At 40.9% G+C, this 22,170-nt stretch overlaps 1 protein-coding gene across 9 annotated transcripts in view; it reads left to right on the forward strand.

Annotated features, from left to right (window-relative positions):
- Nucleotides 1-22,170, forward strand: part of svila (supervillin a) — a 354,707-nt gene that overhangs the window by 317,972 nt on the left and 14,565 nt on the right. For all 9 annotated transcript variants that reach the window (XM_060825046.1, XM_060825048.1, XM_060825050.1 and 6 more), the window contains 7 exons: nt 5,916-6,192; nt 8,221-8,375; nt 9,417-9,522; nt 15,603-15,810; nt 18,280-18,413; nt 19,162-19,317; nt 21,890-22,033. In XM_060825046.1, the coding sequence (XP_060681029.1) occupies nt 5,916-6,192; nt 8,221-8,375; nt 9,417-9,522; nt 15,603-15,810; nt 18,280-18,413; nt 19,162-19,317; nt 21,890-22,033 (1,180 nt within the window). The remainder of the gene's footprint in view (nt 1-5,915; nt 6,193-8,220; nt 8,376-9,416; nt 9,523-15,602; nt 15,811-18,279; nt 18,414-19,161; nt 19,318-21,889; nt 22,034-22,170) is intronic.

A 22,170-nucleotide genomic window follows, 5' to 3' on the forward strand; every position in this document is an offset into this window, starting at 1 on the left:
TAGATATATGTGATCAGATCTAAATTCTGTAATCTGCCACAACCAGTCATGAATAGCAGTGGGCAAGTAACAACAGGAGGAAGAGACTCCACAAATATCCCTATTTTCAGTGACTCGGAGGTGGGTGAAGAAGAAATAGCTCCAGCACATCGGTGCAAGGATAAAGCTAAAAGCATTCGCAATTGCCTTCAGCAGAGGTGCTGTGTGGATGATCCATCTCTCCCTCCTGACGTCCCCAGCATCAAAGTTCCCCCTCTTCAACCAATTCAATTCACATCACATGATATCAAGAAATAGCTGTAAACACTGAATACTGCAAAGACTAGTGATCCGGACGACATTCTGGCAACAGTGCTAAACAGGTAAACTCCAGAACTAGCCATTTGCTAACTATTCCAATACATCTGCTCAACAATGTGGAAAATCACCAAACTATGTCCTTTCCACAAAAAGCAAATTCAACTCCTCAAATTACTGTCAATCATCAGCACTGTGACAAAAGGGTCCTTGAATAGTATTATCAAGCAGCACTTGTTCAGTAATAACCTGCTCATAACCGAGCCTTCATCCTTTGCCACTTAACTCCTGACCTCATGATAGCTTTGGTCCAAACATATGTATAAGAGCTGATCGACAGGGATGACACCAAGGCAGCATTTAACTGAGTGTGGTAACAACAAGGATCCCTGGCAAAATTAATATCAATTGGAAATGGGGAGAAAGTCTCCTCTGGTTAGAGTCATGTCTTGCTCAAAGAAAGGTTATGGGAGGTCAGTCATCTTTGACCCACTTCAATCTCTGCAGGAGTTCCTCAGGGTTATGGCCTCAGCCCAACTATACACAGCTGCTTCATCAGCCTGCTTCCACTATAAGGACAGAAGTAGAGATGTTTGCTGACAACTGCATAGAATTCAAAATTGTTCATGACTTCTCAGATATTGAAGCAGTCCAAATCCAAATTTCGCAAGACGACAACATCTGGTTTGGATTGATGAATAGCAAGTAATATTCATGCTACCTAAGTGCCTGGCAATGACCACTGTTAACTAGAGAGAATCTAACCATTGATATTCAATAGCATTACTACCATTGCTATCCACTCTTTCAACATCCCAGGGGGTTACCATTATCCAGAAATTAAACTGGACCAACCACATGAATACTGAAGCTACAAGAGAAGGTCAGAGGCTGGGAATTGAAACTTACAGAATACTGGATGGCCTGGACAGAATAGATGTCAGGAAGATGTTTCCAACGGTAGAAAAGACCAGAACCCGAGGGAATAGCCTTGGAGTATAGGGAAGAGCTATTAGAATGTAGATTGGGAGAAACTTCTTCAGCCAGAGAGCGGTGAAACTATGGAATTCATTACCACAGAAGGCTGTGGAGGCTAGGTCATTGAGAATATTTAAGACAGAGATATATAGGTTCTTGAGTATCAAGGGTTTTGGGGAGAAAGCAGGAGAATAGGGTTGAGAAACTTATCAGTCATGATTGACTGGCGGAGCAGACTCAATGGGCTGAATGGCCTAATTTTTGCTCCTATGTCTTATGGTCTTAAAAGTGCTGAGGAACATAGAATATGAGCCAAACATAGGCAATTGGAACTCGTTCAGTTTAGGAAACCTGCTTGGCATGGAGGAGTTGGGCAGAAGGATCTGTTTCCATGCTGTACATGGTAAATAGGGAGAAACCATTCCCTTTTGTAAAGGGTCAGTAACCAAGGGGCACGGTTTTAAGGAGGTGGGATAGGTGGAAGGAGGTCAAGGTGAGGGTGATAGGCCGGAGTGGGGTGGGGGCGGAGAGGTCAGGAAGGAGATTGCAGGTTAGGAGGGCGGTGCTGAGTTGAGGGAACCGACTGAGACAAGGTGGGGGGAGGGGAAATGAGGAAACTGGAGAAATCTGAATTCATACCTTGTGGTTGGAGGGTTCCCAGGCGGAAGATGAGGCGCTCCTCCTCCAGCCGTCATGTTGTTATGTTCTGCCGGTGGAGGAGTCCAAGGACCTGCATGTCCTCGGTGGAGTGGGAGGGAGAGTTAAAGTGTTGAGCCACGGGGTGGTTGGGTTGGTTGGTCCGGGCGGCCCAGAGGTGTTCTCTGAAGCGTTCCGCAAGTAAGCGGCCTGTCTCCCCAATATAGAGGAGGCCACATCGGGTGCAGCGGATGCAATTGATGATGTGTGTGGAGGTGCAGGTGAACTTGTGGCGGATATGGAAGGATCCCTTGGGGCCTTGGAGGGAAGTGAGTGTGGAGGTGTGGGCGCAAGTTTTACATTTCCTGCGGTTGCAGGGGAAAGTGCCGGGGGTGGAGGTTGGGTTGGTGGGGGGTGTGGATCTGACGAGGGAGTCACGAAGGGAGCGGTCCTTGCGGAACGCTGATAGGGGAGGGGAGGGAAATATATCCTTGGTGGTGGGGTCCGTTTGGAGGTGGCGGAAATGACGGCGGATGATACGTCATCATTTCCGCCATACAACGTATCATCTGCCGTCATTTCCGCCACCTCCAAACGGACCCCACCACCAAGGATATATTTCCCTCCCCTCCCCTATCAGCGTTCCGCAAGGACCGCTCCCTTCGTGACTCCCTCGTCAGATCCACACCCCCCATCAACCCAACCTTCACCCCCGGCACTTTCCCCTGCAACCGCAGGAAATGTAAAACTTGCGCCCACACCTCCACACTCACTTCCCTCCAAGGTCCCAAGGGATCCTTCCATATCCGCCAAAAGTTCACCTGTACCTCCACACACATCATCTATTGCATCCGCTGCACCCGATGTGGCCTCCTCTATATTGGGGAGACAGGCCGCTTACTTGCGGAACGCTTCAGAGAACACCTCTGGGCTGCACGGACCAACCAACCCAACCACCCCGTGGCTCAACACTTTAACTCTCCCTCCCACTCCACCGAGGACATGCAGGTCCTTGGACTCCTCCACCGGCAGAACATAACAACACGACGGCTGGAGGAGGAGCGCCTCATCTTCCGCCTGGGAACCCTCCAACCACAAGGTATGAATTCAGATTTCTCCAGTTTCCTCATTTCCCCTCCCCCCACCTTGTCTCAGTCGGTTCCCTCAACTCAGCACCGCCCTCCTAACCTGCAATCTCCTTCCTGATCTCTCCGCCCCCACCCCACTCCGGCCTATCACCCTCACCTTGACCTCCTTCCACCTAACCCACCTCCATCGCCCCTCCCCCAAGTCCCTCCTCCCTACCTTTTATCTTAGCCTGCTTGGCTACTCTCTCTCTCTCTCATTCCTGATGAAGGGCTTATGCTCGAAACGTCAAATTCCCTATTCCTGAGATGCTGCCTGGCCTGCTGTGCTTTGACCAGCAACTCATTTTCAGCTGTGATCTCCAGCATCTGCAGACCTCATTTTTTACTCGCACGGTTTTAAGGTAAAGAGCTAAGATTTAGAGGGGACTTGAGGAAAGAAAATCTCACTTAGATGGTCGCAGGTTTCTGGAACTCCCTGCCTCAAGCATGGTAGAGGTAGGAACCCTTACTTAGATGAAAAATTGCCATAGCACTTGACCACTGCTTTGTGTGCTGGAAAATGGGATTAGAATAAATTGATGTTTGATGACCATCTCAGATGTGATGGACCGTAGGGCATCTTTCCATGCTGTAAAATCTGACTCTCAGCTCCATACCACCCTGAATTGAAACTATATCATTATTCCTTCACTGTCACTTGTTCAGAATCCTGGAACTGCCTTTATAACATCACAATGGGGGTATCTGTTGAAGAAGACAACTCACTAACACCTTCTTGAGTGCAGTTGATAATGGGAAACAGTTGCTGTTCAGGAGACTTTATGCATGCATGTGAGATTTACAAGATTATGATTAATGAATACCACTTTCATTCTTAAGTGGTTGCAGTAGTGGATGTGAAGAGTCAGTGATTACTTCTCCATTATTCTCAGTATTTTAAGAGAAGAAACATGCATTGAAATATAAAATAATACATAATGCGGAAAAAAGAATCAAAATGTCAATGGCTGTAGATTGAAAGAGACTGAGGAATTCAAAATATAATTCTTTAACATGAGTGCCTATAAATCAAACCACGCAATAGCTAGTCAAATTTGTGACTTTTAGAAACATGGTCGAAAAATCGATTACAGTTGAATACTGTGTGACACCTGGGCATTCCACAATGTTTTACTTCCAGAATCAACTTCTTAAGTGTAATCACTGTTGTAATGTAAGAATTGCAGCAGCTAATTTGAGAATAGCAAATAATCTCAAACAACTGTTTTAGTAACTTTGGCTAAGTGAAAAATATTGACAGGACAATAGGAAGCATTCAATCACTCCTGCATCCAAGAGGGAAGAGTCCATATAACATCTCTAAAGGATGGCTTTTCTGAATGTGCACCAATCCCTCGATATAGAAAACACATTAAAGATGTAGATTCATCAGGATAATGTGATATCAGAGATCTGATAGTGTAGTAATTAGGAAGATATAGCTATCACTTTTTAAAAGCATGTGATATGATCATTTGCATTAAGTCCCAACCTAATTCATTATTTTTCCATTTATTGGAAATGTTGTCTGACTTGGTTCAGTAGTTTACTAATGTGTATACCCTATAGGATATGTGGCACAGAAGTAGGCTGTTCTCATTCAACTTGCCTAGTTTTGGCCAATGTTTATGCTCCACTTGACCCTCTTGTCAGCCTCTTTGTCTAAATGTAACCCTCTTCCATACTCGCTCAAATACTTGTTTACGTTCCCCATAAATTCATCTATTCTATTAACTTCATTTTGTAATAGCATGTTCCACATCCTCATTACTCTGTTTGTAAAGTTTTGTTCTGAATGCCCTATTAAGATATTTATGATTATCTTGTACTGATGGCTACTAGTGAAATTTTTTCTTACAAGAAGAATAATTTTCTCTGCATCCATTCTATCACAATCTACCATAATTGTCCATACTATGATAGGTTACCTCACCTTGATCGAGAAAAGAAACAAAGCCTATTAATCTTTCCTTTTGTATATGCCTTCACATTTCTTAAGTATTTGTTATACCTTCTCCAGTGCCTGCAATCAGAACTGGAGACAGTACCTTTTCAGACAGTAAGTGTTGACTAACCAGGTTTCAGTATAGGCTTAACATAATGTCCCTACTTTTCAATTCTGTCACTCTCTACAAATAAAGTTTAGCACTTGGTATGTTTTTTGTGGTTATGCAGGCATATGAAGCAACTTTCAATAATTGGTGTATTTGAACATCGAGATCCTGTTGTTCTTCCTCTCCATGTAGAGAGTACACTTGTGAATATCAGAGGGAGAGTGAATGAATGTTGACAGATTCTTCTGTATTAGTTGAAACCACAGCAACAGAATCCAGCACTGTAGCTGGCTGTATTATGTTGCTGTAGGATTAATACCAAGCCTCTAACAGATTATTATTTTAAATCTACAAACATTTTAACTAGATTTTCTTTACACCATTAGTGCAAAGCTGGTGAAAATTAAGTTTTCATTCACACACTCAATTTTAGTAGCAAGATGAATTTAATTCTTGACCAACTGTGTTTTATTTCATTCGGTATGACTCTGGTTACTTTCATTGTGGATTAGTAATAACTTAAAATATTTGTGCGGTGCATGATTATTTTCTACTTAACTCCAGGAAACACTCACAAATTCGACCTTAATTATCAGCTTGAAAATATGCACTGTCTGTTATAAAGAAAATTAACTGAAATCTTTCTCTGAATTGATTTGGGAAATGTTAATTTTGAGAAAGGAAAGAGAAGAATTAGATTTCATCTGTTCCAAGATTTACTTGAAGGCAACTAGTGGTCTTTTTTCTTATTAAATTGCAATTTGCAGCTCTAACTTTGCTGTTTAAATTTGCATACAACTTACACTCATTTCTTGTCTTGTAGCAGGAGTATGGGAATGATCTTAAACCATATGATGTCACATTGATGATTCCTCAGTCTCTCGCCTCTGTTGGGATGACACTAGATGGGTTAAATATCGGACGTGGCTACGGAATAGTAGAGGGAGAAGACGGCAGGCAGTTTGAGATCACCAGCCTCTCTGTTGATGTATGGCACATACTTGAATTTGACTATAGTAGGTTGCCGAAACAGAGCATTGGGCAGTTCCATGAAGGTGATACCTACGTGGTGAAATCAAAGTATCTGGTCAGCAGCACAGGTTAGTATCAATGGTGTGAAATTAAAGTATTAGATACAAGTTCTAAAGCTAAAGCAAATAGAAATGGCACTTCGAGTTTTAGTGGAATAAGAGTAAAGGTCTTGTAACTTCTATATTGCTTATATTATGTCGTTGGAATGTTAATTCCAAAATGTTGTGACATATAGGGGTAGACCAGAAGTTATGTTTTAAATGAGGATGCAGAATGGGGATGTATGGTGAGTCACAAGGCTGAGAGGCCTGGATCATGGAGTCTTGGTTAATCTTATGGCGGGGCTTCACTTGCATAAATATTCAAGAGTTCCACCCAATTCAACTGCATGGCCATGGAGAGAAGGGAACAGAAATTTGGCAGCAGAACAGGAGCTGGATTGGAGAGGCTGGGGACAGGTCAGACTCAGAGAAGTACTCTTAGTCCTGGCCCATAACCAAACACAACAGTAAATGTTTTAACTGAACCACCATCTGCTGGGTCACAATCCTATCTTATGTTTCTGATGAACATTGCAACTGCCACCCTGAGACCATTGAAACTGGGTCTTCATATTTGAAGGAGGACTGTTCTCCCTCCTTGTGGGAATTTTCTCCTCCTGTCACCCTCCCCCTGACCTCATGCCTGCATGTTCAAAAGTGGAGTTAAAATCAGTCTCAGCAGGATCAGTTTGCTATTTGGCTGGCTTCATTTTAACTGCCCTGGCCTGATTCCTACCAGTGAATTAAAATTAGGCCAGATAGTTAGTTTGTGTTAAGCCAGTTCAGCATTCATTGGTACGTATGGAAAAGGAAGGAATAAGTGAATAACATTGTATTCCCAACATGTCCACCTGTTGTAAACAACCCTCCTGAAAGGATATTGTTTTAGAGTGAATACTAGATGAACTCTGAAGGGTAAAAAGTGAAGTCTGCAGATGCTGGAGGTCAGAGCTGAAAATGTGTTGCTGGTCAAAGCACAGCAGGTCAGGCAGCATCCAAGGAACAGGAAATTCGACGTTTCGGGCTAGAGCCCTTCATCGTGAATCAGGAATTTCCTGATGAAGGGCTTTGGCCCGAAACGTCGAATTTCCTGTTCCTTGGATGCTGCCTGACCTGCTGTGCTTTGACCAGCAACACATTTTCAGTTTTGAACTCTGAAGGGTAGTCAACCTGAAACATCAATCCTATTTCTCCCTCCACAGAAGCTGCCTGGCCAGTTATATATTTCTGTGGGATTTGTTTTCAGATTTCTCACATCCGCAGTATTTTAGGTCTGTAATGATAAAAGCCTGTAAATAGAACAATAATGAGACTTCTTTACGGTCAACGTTTCAGCAGAATAAAACTAGGTTTCTGAAAATTTGTTTACATATGTTATTCTTAGCTAATTCAAGGGTAGTGTCTTTACAATAACCTAAGTAGAAATTCAGGCAGATGTGCAGCTGGCTGCTGATTATTTAGCACCCTTCATCGCTGACACTCAGAAGCAGCTGTGTGTATTTACAACTATGCTATAGTAATTCACCAAAGATCCTCAGACAGCACCTTCCAAACCCATGAACATTTCTGTCCAGAATGACAAGGGCAGCAGATACATGGGAACACTGCCACCAGAGGGTTCACCTCCAAGGAGTATATTTGGCTGGCTCTTGGGAGTATATCATCATTCCTTCAGTGTCACGGGTCAAAGTCCTGGAATTACCCCCTCATGGCATTGTGGGTCAACCTACAGCAGGTGACTGCAGTTCAAGTTGGCTGCTTACCACCACCTTCACAAGGACAACAAGGGATGCACAATAAATGCTGGCCAGCCAGCAACAGCCACATCCCACAAGTGAATAAGAAAAACATTTTGAGCTATTATTAAAGACACATCCAAAGCATCTCTTAGCATGGATGGATCACTGGCAAGCAGTGTTTGGGACAGTTGGGTCAAGAGGTGGAAAATGTTGCAAACAGAAAATGCTCTCCAGGGAGGTGGATTCTGTATTACATAGAGCATCCATTGATTCTGTTGATGCACAATCTATTTTTATTTCTTTATATTTGCTATAGTTGGTAAAAGGCAGAAGTCCGAGCTTGTTCGAAACACTGCTGTCGGAAAGGAGAAGTGTGTGTATTACTTTTGGCAAGGCCGTCATTCAACTGTGAGTGAGAAAGGAACATCAGCTCTCATGACTGTAGAACTAGACGAGGAGCGAGGAGCCCAGGTGGGTCTTCCCGATGTGTAAAGTGGTGAATAGCAGTGTCCTACCATAGAAAGGACAAACAGTTGTGACTTTTTTAGAAAAGGGATATTACAAACTGATTATATTTCCTATTTTAGAATAATTGCTTTGATATTTCTGGTAATAATTTGTTCTTTAAACAAAATGCTGCACGTCACTCTTCCAGGTTGCATCTTCAGAAATCACTATAGAGATTACAGAGGTAAGCTGTTAAATAATGACTAGCTTGGGAACATGGTCAGCATCGACTGGTTCAACCGAAAGGTCTGTTTCCATGCCGTATGACTATTTATTTTTGAAGCAAACAGGCACAACTGAAACAGATTATGTTCTTAAAAAGTTGCCTTATCCTGGTAACTCCAATTGCACTTCAGAGATATCATTTGTATCTGTACCTTTGGAGTTAATAGAGTTGTCACAAGAGTACATTTGTATATTTCATTTGCTTTAAATACATATTAGGCAAACATCTTTCTGTTGAAACAAACTCACATTTTTACTCAGTCTAGTAGGCTGACTAGTTGGCAGTCTTTATTTTTTTGAATCATGTCTACATTTAACCAGCAGCACGAGTGCAGATGTTTTTGAACTCTGAGATTGCAATAGATCTCAGGTTTCGGAAGGAGATTTTCAAGAAACTTGAAATGCCAAAAGAAAAAATAATTTTACATGTGCGTGTCATGTTTGACTCTAGGTTTATTTTTGCTTTACCCTATTCATTTTGTTATTTGTTTTTCTTGCAACTTTCAATTTTATCTTGGAATATTAGTTGTTTTGTGGTGATGAATAAGCCTTTTATAATGCCTTTGTATTGATTTCTTCAGTAAAATCCATGAGTTGTAATTTGAAAGATTTTCTTCATATGAAAGAACTAGTGTGACTATTATTATGGTATTAAATTTTAGTCAAGTGAAAAGTTTGATTTGTGTGTTTCTCTCCCTTGTAAAAAGTTAATTGAACTTGTTTAATAGAAAAAAAATGTTCTAATGCTTCATTTTTATTTTAAACCTTGTATTATTGCAGGTCCAAGTGCTGCAGGGGAAGGAGCCCCCCTGTTTCTTACAGCTGTTCCAAGGAGGAATGATTGTGCATGCTGGCAAAAGGGAAGAGGAGGAAGAAAGCTCACAAAGTAAATATCCTTTATGGTTTTGGTTTTTGTTAGATATGTTAGCAAGTTGATGTGGAATTGGACAAAGCAAATTTAATATGCTGCAATCAGAGTCTTGAACTCAACCCTATAATTCTTGACAGATTAAAAAATTTTGAGGAGAAATTAATTTGCCTGCTGTGCAGGCTTGTTTTGATTCCTCTGGACTGTTATCTGCACAGCCTCCTTCACCCATAAAAGCAGCACAATGCGCTTAATGTACTCCATGTCATACAAATGCTAGTGTCTAAAGTGGTATTCTGTTTGCAGGGCTTAATCCACAACATGGCTTATTGGCCATGTCTTTTTATATGTAAGATGCTTACTATTTGCTTTCATGAAGCCATGATATTGTATTGATATTTAGAGGTCTTGAGTTCACATCCCACCATGGAACATTGAGTATGAATTCAATAAAATCTTAGTGAAGAGCATGAATTAGGTTAGTAATTAGGAAACTTATCGTTCATACTCATTCTAGCCCACAAATCATTCCAATACAGCTGACTCTGGTACTATCTTTAATGTCAAAATTAGAGTGGTGCTGGAAAAGCACAGCAGTTCAGGCCATATCCGAGGAGCAGGAAAATCGACATTTCGGGCAAAAGCCCTTTACTCCTGATGAAGGGCTTTTGCCTGAAACATCGATTTTCCTGCTCCTCGGAAGCTGCCTGACTGCTGTGCTTTTCCAGCACCATTCTGATCTTGACTCTGATCTCCAGGATGTGCAGTACCCACTTCAGCCTACTATCTTTAATGGTCCAGCCAATCACTTAAAATACAATTAAGCTACTCATGTTCTCCAAAACAGTTTTCTTTAAAGTAACTGATTTTGAGTATATTGTACTCTTGTTCCATTCTCGTTCTTTATACCCTTTGTGTCACATACTTCCTAAGAATCAATGGGATGTCTTTTCCCAGTCCTCCTCCAATGCAGATGTAGAGATTGTCAGTGGGCACTGAGAGAGTTCGGCTTTAGCAGAGGGCATCTAGGTTTAATACTTACACTGCTGAGTTGCAGATGTCAAATGTACACGTAGACGGAGACATATTGGAGAGTCACTGAAAGCAAAGGAAGATATTTCCTGACTAATATTCCTTACCTCCTTACAGTTGCGATCAAGCAGCATTAACAGAGGTTAGTCACAGCTGGTCTGTGGCCCAGGCAAATTAAGGCAAGTTTAAACTCTTGCCACTCAATCTGACTTAATAACTGCATAAGAAATCTGTGCTACCATAGAGCTGCACAATAATAATGTCAGCCTGGAAGGGCAGTGAAGGTAAGATAATAAAGGCAGATAGATGATGGGCAAAACAAAAGATGAGTTATTTTGTGTAGAATGTGCTAGACTAATTTACTATTTTCTGTAAATACTGATTAAAATCTGTTACTGTCTTCTGATGTATAATAATTTCTGAAGAAGCGTTCAACAATAAGATTTTGGGATAAATCCAACTGCTGCCCAGTCAGTTTAATCTCAGCTGTGGGAAAGTCAGCTCAGGTTTATTAAAAGCAAATCCTGTTTAACTAACTTGGTTGAGTTTTTCTGAGGTATCAGGGAAGGTTCATTAGGGGACAATGTGATTATATATGGCCTCTGTAGAATAAAAATGTGTATTTGCATGCCATGCAGACTTACATTGATTCCCCTGGGACTACAGCCACCTATTACACAGAAGAAATTCTCCAAATATCCTTAGACAGCACCTTCCAAACCCACAAAAACTGCCATCTAGAAGGTCAAGGGCAGCAGACACATGGGAACATCACTAGTTGCAGGTTTCTCTATAAGCTACTCATTATCCTGACTCGGAAATATATTGCCATTCCTTCAGTGTCACTGGGTCAGAATCCTGAAACTCCCTCTCTAACAGCATTGTGGAACTACATCCCTCCCAGTGGTCTGGACATTGACCACAGGTTGGACAGAAAACCTTTCAACCTCAACCAGTTGAAATGAGAAGGAATGACATTGACTTCACTTGTGGAACTTCAGTATGTGGATGACAGTGTCATCTCTGCTGGCTCGAAAGAGAATATTCAAGCATTAGTTCATGTCTTCATGAAAGCATACTAAAGAATTGGATTCCGTCTCAACTTCAAGAAAACTTAAGCCCTTTACCGTTCCAGGCAAAGTTCCAGTCTATCCTTCCATTAATATCAATGGAGAAATCCTCCCCCATGTGGAACATTTCCCCCATTTGGGAGCCACCTCCCATCTAAAGCTGCAATTGATGCAGAGATTCAATATTGCATCCAATCTGTGAGTGCTGCCTTAAGATAAGAGTCTTTGACGACTGGGACACTCATGCTGAATCCAAGATCCTTGTGTATGAGGCAGTTATCCCTCTGTCACTTCTATATGGATCCAAAACTTGGATACCAACTCAATGTTTGAGAAATACCAGAAATGCTGTTTGAGATGGATTTTCCACATCAGCTGGGAGGGGGGACATGCTGACATCAGCAATCTTGAAGGTGCCAATATCATCAGCATTGGGGCCATAATTATCTGAAACCAACTAAGCTGGACTGGTCACACATTTAAGAACTCCTGAGTTCTGGCTGCAAAAGCAAAATTTATTTGTCCAGCACAAGGAAGGCACTTGAGGGAGCGGGGGACCAGGGAAGCTTGGGTCTACCTTCAGTAAATGGATTGTAGCAGTTCAAGAAGGCAGCATACCATCACCTTCTCAAAGGCAACTGGTGAAATAATGCTGCTCCAGGCAATGATGTCCACATCACATAATGAATAAAAACCTTGTTATCAGACGGATGTGGCACCATGGGAAACTTGTAGGGTGATATCGAGTTGCACTGCTGACAAAATGAAATTCTGTCAGTTCTCCCACCAAAAAGTGCACCGTTCCTGTACAACAAAAGCATAAGCGAATACTGGATGAAATGGAACAGGTTGGTGTTATCCCTCATGTGCATCAACACACAACCAGTACAGTTCTATTACGTGTGTGCTGAAGAAACATGGCGCAGTGAAGAGACATTTGAATCCAAAACATCTAAACCTTTCACTTAAGGGTTGTCCACACAAAATTAGAACATGGGAGGAACTGAAACGCTAAAGCACAGGAGCTCAATTCTTCTCCAAGCTAATATCAAACACTGATATTGATCAGTTCACATGGCAAAGCGATTTCAGGAAATCAATACTCTTGGAAAACCATTTGGAATTTTAGTGTTTGTGAAACTGAAAGTATGGGCAGGATTACAGAAGATGTTCCTAGATGTATCGCCATTGATACTGCAGTGATGTGCAAAACCAAAATTTACACTCACTAATGCCTGACATCTAGATCTCTGTTTCAGCAGCAAGAGGACCAGGTTGATGTAGGTCAGATCAGCTTTTTTGAGGATCTATCCCAACTTGAACAAAGTCGAATGTTCAAATCACTCGAACAGGCTAGGTCAGCAGAAATTTGTCTCCTGCTGTACTACAGCTAAAGGAAGAAGACAATCCCAGAAGTTGATGTCTGTCAGAAAGGTTAGGGATTTACCTTGTGCAAGATGACAAACCAATAGCATTTTGATCCAGAAGATTATGATGAGTGTAATTCAACTGAAGCACTTTCTCTAGTGTTTATTAATGAAAAATTCCATACATACCTACTCAGTAAGTAGTTCATGATGGAAATGGATTATAAATCAATGGAAATTACTTGGCGCAATCATTGACAAGCGCACCATTTAGACTACGGTGACCTCTGGTAAACGTATAGCAAAATGACTTTGATATCTACTGCAAATTTGGTACCAAGCTGACCACACCTCTGGACTTGGGCTTACCATCGCCAGCAAGGATCAAGCTTAGAAGGTAAGTCAGGACAACCATACCAAGCCATCATACAACTGAGTCCTCAGGAGTATACGACAAACACTCAAAAAAAAAAGTGCATAGCAGAAAGAAGATGGTGCATGGCCAACATGCAGGTCCAGAATTAACAAATGAACAAATCTGCATATTAGGCAGAAAGTTGGTTTGACATCCTTCACAGGGAGATTGTATATCAAAGACCCATCACACCCTGGTAATGATCTCCTACAACTTCTTCCATCAGGCAGAAGATACAGATGCATGAACACACACCATCAGGTTAGGAAACAGGTTCTTCCCCGCTGTTATTAGACTGATGAATGGACTCTCTAGCTTCAAGTAATGCTGATCTTACTAATATTGATCTTGCCTTGCGTATGCCCTGTGCAGTGTAACCTGTGTACATCTGTCTGTCATTTTCATCTGTACATCCTTGCTTCGTATGATGTGGTTGCACTGCGCATAAACATAGCTTTTCACTGTACTTCAGTACATGTAACAATCAATCAATCGATATCCACAGAGGTATCCAAAGTGTGTTGCAAGCCTAGATGCTACAAAATTATGCATAAAACACTAGCAAGAATGAATACCGGTAATGGAGGTGCAGAAGACCACCAGGTTGACAATTAACATGCAATGTACAAGACTCTGACACATTGAACACCCAAGTGTGAAGTTTAAATCTCTGGAAGGTTACACCATCACATGACCAAGAAGGATTAGTAAACCATCAATACATTGCACTCTTAAACCCTTCGACCATCCAATTCTTGGTTCTGCATATAAAGAATTTTGCAACTACTCTATTGTATGTGTAATTTTTGTTGTTAATATTTGTGTTTTATCTTTGGGCAAAGGGTATAATAAAAGAGGATTTCTGTATTGCTTTGAGTTGTTTTACTTACGAAGTTTAATATGCTGATGAGCCAAGGACAAGGATGCAAGCCAAAAGACTGACTGCCATGTACAATCCAGAGAGGATCATATTAGCAGGAGCTTGCATATATATAATTATCTGTAACTGCAAGTCATAGTCTAAGCTATTAATAAACCTGTTTGAGCATTTCAAATAAACTGAATCTATTCTATTTGTTAGTCAACAGTAGCTCAAAGAAACACAATAGTTGGCACTTAGACCATTGTATTTCTTGATCTACATTAATGGCCTAGAATTGGGTATACTGGATAGAATTCCTAAATTACACAAAATCTCTAAACATGATAAATTCGACAAAATAATAAAAAAAACATGAGGAAGACATTGGCTGATGGAGTAGGTGGACCGGTGGAAATTAAGTACAGGATGTGTGAAATAGTACCTTTCTTTGTTCAGACATCAGAATGTAACATCAACCAAGGGTATAACTGGAAGGGGAGCATAAGCAGAGAGACCAAGCCTGGGAGGAGAAATGGGATATAGTCTATTTGCACAAATCATTGAAAGTAGCAGTGTAGATTGGTAAAGTGTTGGTGGTGGCATACAGGAACCTGTACTTCATAAATAGGGCATGGACATAGAGTACAAAAGCAAAGAACACTTTAGCATGAATAAAACACTACTTCAGCCCCATCTGGGGTATTATGTCCATGCAAAAAAAGATTTATACGAGTGGTTCCAGAAGATAAGATTTCAGTTATGCAGATAAATTGGAGAAGCTGAGATTATTTACCTCTGAGAGCAGGTGTGAGAGGAGAATTGACGGAGGCATTCAAATTTGAGGGATCTAGATATCTAGTAAATAAAAAGAAACTGCTCCCATTGGAGAGGGATCAAGAATTGGGAATTGGGAGCACTGATGTAAGCTAACAGTGAAAAGACCCAGAGGTGACATGACGAAAAGGTTTCTGAATAGCTTTTTAATGCAGAGTGGTTAGGGTATGGAATACACTGCTAGAACAAGGAATGGAGGCACATTCAATCATGGCATTCCAAAGGGTATTGTGTTGGTTTAAAAAAATCTCAGTCTTCTCAAAAAAATTGACATAGAAAAATAAAAGCTACATTTTCTGATAAAAACAAGTCCTTTTACACAATTCTAAAGTAAGTATTTTGAAAATGCTGTGACATTTTCTCATATCCTTTGGAAAATTGTGTAAACTGGAACATAGCGAAGCCATCTGGGTTTCTGTTGGAATAGACCACGTGCACGAAAAATGTTTTTGATTTTCAGCTTATACGGAGCATGTAATAATTGATCCTGATGTGCTTTCTGTTACTGCCCTCTATAGGTGACTGGCGGTTGTACTGTGTCAGAGGAGAGCTTCCAATGGAAGGAAACTTGCTTGAAGTTGCGTGTCACTGTAGTAGCCTGAGATCCAGAACTTCCATGATTTTGCTGAATGTCAACAAGGCAGTCATCTACTTATGGCATGGTTGCAAAGCGCAACCACATACAAAGGTGGTAGGAAGGACTGAAGCCAACAAAATCAAGGAACTGTAAGTAACAAATACTTGGGGAATGCAAGGATCACCACAGAATTGTATTTGTGTAAATTATTTTTGTAAAATAATTAAATGCAGATATTCCACATGGAACATTTGTCTTTGACTAAATACACTATTTTAACAATTAAAAGGAAGTTCTAAATGCTTTCCTACAAAAGAAAACTTTTTCTAAAAGTGTGTTCTAAGCATATGGATGACTCTATTACTCATTCTCACTTGACCTGCAAAACCTATGATGGCCTTGAGCCATTGCAGTCCATGTAATTGTGCTTCCACATATTACAGGGTGGGTATTCCAGGACAACGACCCAGCAGCAAGGAAGGAAAGATGGAGTGCATCTGAATCATAGTGCTGTGTGACTGTGTAGCTCATGTCTCTCTCAGGGGAAGAAATCTTCTGTCAAAGGAATTTTGATGCAACACCTCCTATATTTCAGACAAACTGCAGTCATCCTGTGCTGACATTACAGAGGAGATTGATGTTCGGGCCAGTGTCAGGGCAATACCTGAGCAAATTACACTGTCCTAGGTGGATGTGGAGAGGCTGTCGGGGACAATCAGTGAGCCACTCATTGCAGAGTATTCCATTTCTTATCTGCCCTTAGAGCCATGATGTTAATTTCACTGACCCATTGCAAAGTTCACTATGCTAAGCTTGAGTACAAAGAATTCCATTGTACATCATAAGAGCTGTTTGCCGACATTGAGGCCAAGGTTTGCTGTCCATTTGGAGGTGATATCATTAGAATACAGGTGAACTGTTACACTGATGTAGCATATTCATATTATAGTACACACATTATCTTTGGACCTATCATCATGCAGTTATGGCTATGTTGTTCACTCAGTCAATACAAGCTTGCATTTCAACTCTTGGTTAGAGATTTTAAGATGGACTGATTTAAAGCAGTGACATCTTGTATGCAGAGTGTTTAAAATACTTATTACAGCTGCAACGTCAAAAATCTATAACCTGGTGTCGTGTGACTTCTGACTTTGTCCACCCCAATCCAACACTGGCACCTCCACATCATGGCTATTATTGTGGCAATCTCAAGAAAATGATATATAACATTTTTCAAATCAATAGCATACAATTAACCACGGTTGTTTTTTTAATTCTTAAGATCTTCATTAAATTAGCGAGGTTATGTTTTAAAAACAGTAATTGCTTCTCTTTGTAAAAATCCTAAATTTCTCAAATGAAGGAACCCCTCATCAGAATATACAATACTATAGCACAGCAACATTCTCTTTAGCCCATAATATCTGTGCCAACCATGATGTTGCTCCAAACTAAGCCCATCTGTCTGCACATGGTCCATTATCCCTCCACTCCCTGCTTGTTTATGTGCCTGTCTAAATGCCTCTTAAACATTGCTATCATCTCTATTTCTCACACCTTCCCTGACAAGCGCATTCCAGGTACCTACCACCCTCCTGTGTGAAAGAAAAGCTTCCCTCCCACATCTCCTTTAAACTCTCCCCTCTCACCTTAAACCTTTATTCCCGAGTATTTGATCTTTCCGCTCTGGGGAAAAGACTCTTAACATTCCACCTTATCAGTCGCTTTCATAATTTTATATACTTCTATCAGGTTGCTCCCTCAGCCTGTGATATTCTAGCAAAAACAACCCAAGTTTGTACAACTTCTCCTTCGAGCCAGAACATTCCAATTTAGGCAATATTCTGGTAAATCTTTTTCAAACCCTCTCCAAAGCTTCCATTTCATTCCTGTAGTTGGCAATCAGAAATGGACACAATATTCCAAATGTGACCTAACTAAAGTTTTATACAGCTGCAACATGATTTGCCAACATTTTCACTCAATGCCCCCACTAATGAAGGCACTGCGTTTATTTACCACCTTGAGTTGCCACTTTCAGGGAGCTATGGACTAGCATCTCAAGGTACCTCTGTATATCAATGCTCCTCTGGGTCCTGCCATTTATTGTATACTTATAGAGGTAATATTGTTTCAATGAAACTTTAAACACAGGCCCTACCTATCTATAATTTTTTTCAAAGCCCCTGGTGTATTTATTCAAAAGAGTATTGTCCTGAATGAGATTCACTCTTCACCCATCATCGCTGAAACAGGATATCTTGTCATTTACTAAATTGATGTATATCTTTCTAGCTAAGCACAAATTGGTTGCCACACTTTCTAACAAAATATTAGCAACATTTTGTCAAAAAGTGGATAAGTAAGTTAATGTGCCTTGAATGATTAAAGGTTGGGCATGTTGCTTTAAAAAGAATGAACAGCCTCTCCTTTTCCCTCCTTTTGAAGCAATGTTGTTTTTGCCCTTCTGGAAGAAAATTGCAGACTGGCATGGCCCCATGTTAATACATTTATTTAAAAGGTCACAACACTAATGGTAGATTATACCCTGACCAAACATTAGTCACTCTTTGTAACTACAACAGACTACAAAATAACTTAATTATATTTTACAGGCGTCCATTGGAAGCAGGACTGCACAGTAGTATCAATGTGACCATACATGAATGTGACGAGGGATCTGAAACAGTGACGTTCTTTGAAGCATTGGGAAGAAGAGACCGAAAAGCCTACGACTGCATGTTACAAGGTAACCATGTTTTCTGATTGAGTATGAAATAATTCTGCAAGTGATTAGTGACGGTATTAGGTCTAAGCAAGTCTTTCTTTATGGCTGCCATGTACTTCAAACTGTTTCTAGTTCGCGAAAAAGTAACTATCGCACTCTGCACTGAATAGTGTGAAAGATATTCCTTTCTGTCTAGAAAGCAATGGTACTAGCTGAGTCAATGTATTATAACATTCTGCCCCATATTCTATTTTTTCTCAACTGTAAAATGAACTGTTAAGTACATGTCCAATATGTTAACATTTATCTATATAACCGAACAATAAGTGACGGTTTAATATGTTAATAGTCGAAGGTGTGCTCAATTTTAGCTGGTTGAAATGGCTCATTCTCACTTCTCAATCAACAATATCTTGCAATTGTATAACTCGTTCAGTGTTGTAAATCCTGACAAAATCCTGAGTATCATTAGACAGAACCTGACTCCTATCTGCAGAAGGAGGTATTGCAAACAAGATTGTGTTTAAGCCTCAGTCCATACATTGAGTACATAATCTTGGGTGATACTCTAACACAACATTAGTGGAGTTCAAAGTGGTATATTTTGAGTGAGATGTACTACTTTAGTGGTTGTGATGGATGGTTTAGGATTCTGGGAAATGAATCATTGAAAGTACACCCTGTTTTCAATATAATGTTGCCATTTGAAGTATTAGTAACTTTTCCTTTCTTCGTATGATTGAACTCTAAAAACACAATTTGTTCACAGATCCTGGAAAATTCAACTTCACTCCTCGACTCTTTATCCTCAGTAGTTCATCCGGAGAGTTTGTTGCCACTGAGTATCTATATCCTGCCAGGGAGCCCACCATGGTTAACTCAATGCCATTTTTACAAGAAGATTTATACACTGCCCAACAGCCAGGTTAGTTTTATTTCTAAATCCAGTGGGTGATCTGAAAATATAAATGCTTGAAAAGTGATTATCCAATTTCACTAATTTACGGTTGCATCAAAAGTACTGAACAAGGAATGAATTGACTGTTCCTGAAAGGGCAGCCACCTGGGAAATGGGCAGTAGATTATATGGATAGCTAGAGATGGAGATGAGTAGATGTCTCATGGTGGTACCTTAATTGCTTGGGATTACAGGGAACAAAAGAGCTGTGAAACTCAGCTAGCTCAGGGGAGGTTGTGCCTGACAAACCTGTTAGAATTCTTTGAAGAGATAACAAGCAGGTTGGACCAGGGAAACCCAGTGAATGTTATCTACCTAGACTTCCAAAAGGCCTTTGATAAGATGCCTCACGGGAGGCTGCTGAGTAAGGTGAGGGTTCATGGTGTTCAAGGTGAGCTACTGGCATGGATTGACGATTGGTTCTATGACAGAAGGCAGAGAGTTGGGAGAAAAGGTTCTTTTCCAGAATGGCAGGTGGTGACAAGTGGTGTCCCACAGGGTTCAGTGTTAGGGCCGCAGCTGTTCACTTTATATATTAATGATCTGGATGAAGAGACTGGGGTCATTCTGGCCAAGTTTGCCGATGATACAAAGTTAGGCAGACAGGCGGTGGTTCTGGGGAGGTGGGGAGGCCACAGAAAGATTTAGACAGTTTAGGAGAATGGTCCAAGAAATAGTTGATGAAATTCAATGAGAGCAAATGCAAGGTCTTGACCTTTTGGAAAAAAAGAACACCGGCAAGGACTATTTTATAAATGGTGAGAAAATTCATAACGCCAAAGTACAAAGGGATCTGGGAGTGCTAGTACAGGATTCTCTAAAGGTTGACTTGCAGATTGAGTCCGTGGTTAAGAAAGCAAATATAATGTTGTCATTTATTTCAAGAGAGTTTGAATGTAAAAGCTGCTGCTAAGACTTTATAAGGCTCTGGTTAGGCCCCACTTAGAATACTGTGTCCAGTTTTGGGCCCCACACCTCAAGAAGGACATACTGGCACTAGAGCGTGTCCGGCAGAGATTCACATGGATGATCCCCGGAATGGTAGGTCTAACATATACAGGATCCTGTAATTGTATTCGTTAGAGTTCAGAAGGTTGAGGGGAGATCTAATAGAAACTTAAAAGATAATTCATGGCTTAGAAAGGATGGACACTGGGAAATAGTTTCCGTCAGGCAGGGATACTAGGACTCTTGGGTACAACCTTAGAATTAGAGGGGATCAATTTAGAATGGAAATGAGGAGATATTTCTTCAGCCAGAAGAGTGGTGGGCTTGTCGAATTCACTGCCATGGAGCGCAGTGGAGGCCGGGACGTTAAATGTCTTCAAGATAGAGATTGATAAATTCTTAATCTCGCAAGGAATTAAGGAATACAGGGAGAGTGCAGATAAGTGGCGTTGAAATGCCCATCAGCCATGATGACTCAATGGACCAAAAAGCTTTACTTCCACTCTTATTTCTTGTGGTCTAAGCTGGAGGATGGAATAGTGGTGATGTGGGATGGCCAATTCTTTTTAGTTTTGCTTGGTTATCTGTGGAATCAGGATGTATTTGCACCAAAAATGGAATTTGAGTTATAGCAGACTTTGTTTAAAGCAAATCCTTTGTTATTTCTTGCTTTTATTTATTGATGTGATGCTCTATAAAAGTTGATATAAATAAGAGCTGCAATTTCTAATGGTTGTAACTAATGATATTTAATTTCTTTATAAATGTGTTTTTATATTCCACACTTTGTTTAGTGGACCTGTCCACTTCTGACCTTTGCATTTTGTACAGTTGGTGGCAGTATGAGAACAAATTTGTGGGAAGAGCCAATCAGATTAACCAGCAGAAGGCGGGATGACCCCTCATAGAGGAATCAGATATCTCACTCTGCGTGAATTCAGCCCACTGTCAGAATTTGATGGATACTGAATAGGCTTGTTCAAAGTCTTGTCAATTGGCCACTAATTGTCCTTCTGGGGCTGTCTGCCAACCTTAGGATTTCTGCCTAAGAAATCCGAATTGAGTTGTGATTTAAAGGACAACCCGGTGGCTCTGTGGTTATCACTGCTACCTCACAGCACCAGGGACCTGGATTGGATTCCAGCCTCAGGCGACTGTGTGGAGTTTGCACAGTCCACCCATGTCTGTATGGGTTTCCTCCGGATGCTGCAGTTTCCTCCCACAGTTCAAAGATGTGCAGGTTAGGGGAATTGGCCAGGCTAAATTGCCCATAGTATTCAGGGATGTGTAGAAAAGGTGCATTGGTTAGAGGAAATGTAGAGTAATAGGGTGGGGAATGGATCTTCGGAGGGTTGGTGTGGACTTGTTGAGCCAAATGGCCTGTTTTCACTATAGGGATTCTCTGATTCTACTAAATCACAGATGAACAATTCTGCAAAATGCTTTTAATTTCCTTAACATTCACCAGAAATACCAGATATAAATCCATACCTTCCTGACCAAAAAGAGAGCCTGATACTTTGAGTAGCTAAGTTTCAATAAACTTGCAGTACTCCAGTATATATCAGCATCTTCTGTCTCTTATGTCCAGCTTTATTCTTGGTGGACAATCACCACGAGGTATACCTTTGGCAGGGCTGGTGGCCTACAGAAAATGAAATCACAGGGTCTGCCCGAATTCGCTGGGACGCCGACCGGAAATGTGCAATGGAGACAGTGCTACAATACTGCAAAGGTACGCTACAGATATTGGCAATTACCATCTAAAGAATTGAAGGTATTAATCAGTAGTTGGAATTTCATCACTTAATTTACAGGTGGTTACGTTGTAATGTTACCTTCTGCTGCTTATTTGATTCTTCCCTACCCTGT

The sequence above is a fragment of the Hemiscyllium ocellatum genome, chromosome 5, assembly GCF_020745735.1.
Source record: "Hemiscyllium ocellatum isolate sHemOce1 chromosome 5, sHemOce1.pat.X.cur, whole genome shotgun sequence".
In the NCBI taxonomy this organism is placed as follows: domain Eukaryota; kingdom Metazoa; phylum Chordata; class Chondrichthyes; order Orectolobiformes; family Hemiscylliidae; genus Hemiscyllium; species Hemiscyllium ocellatum.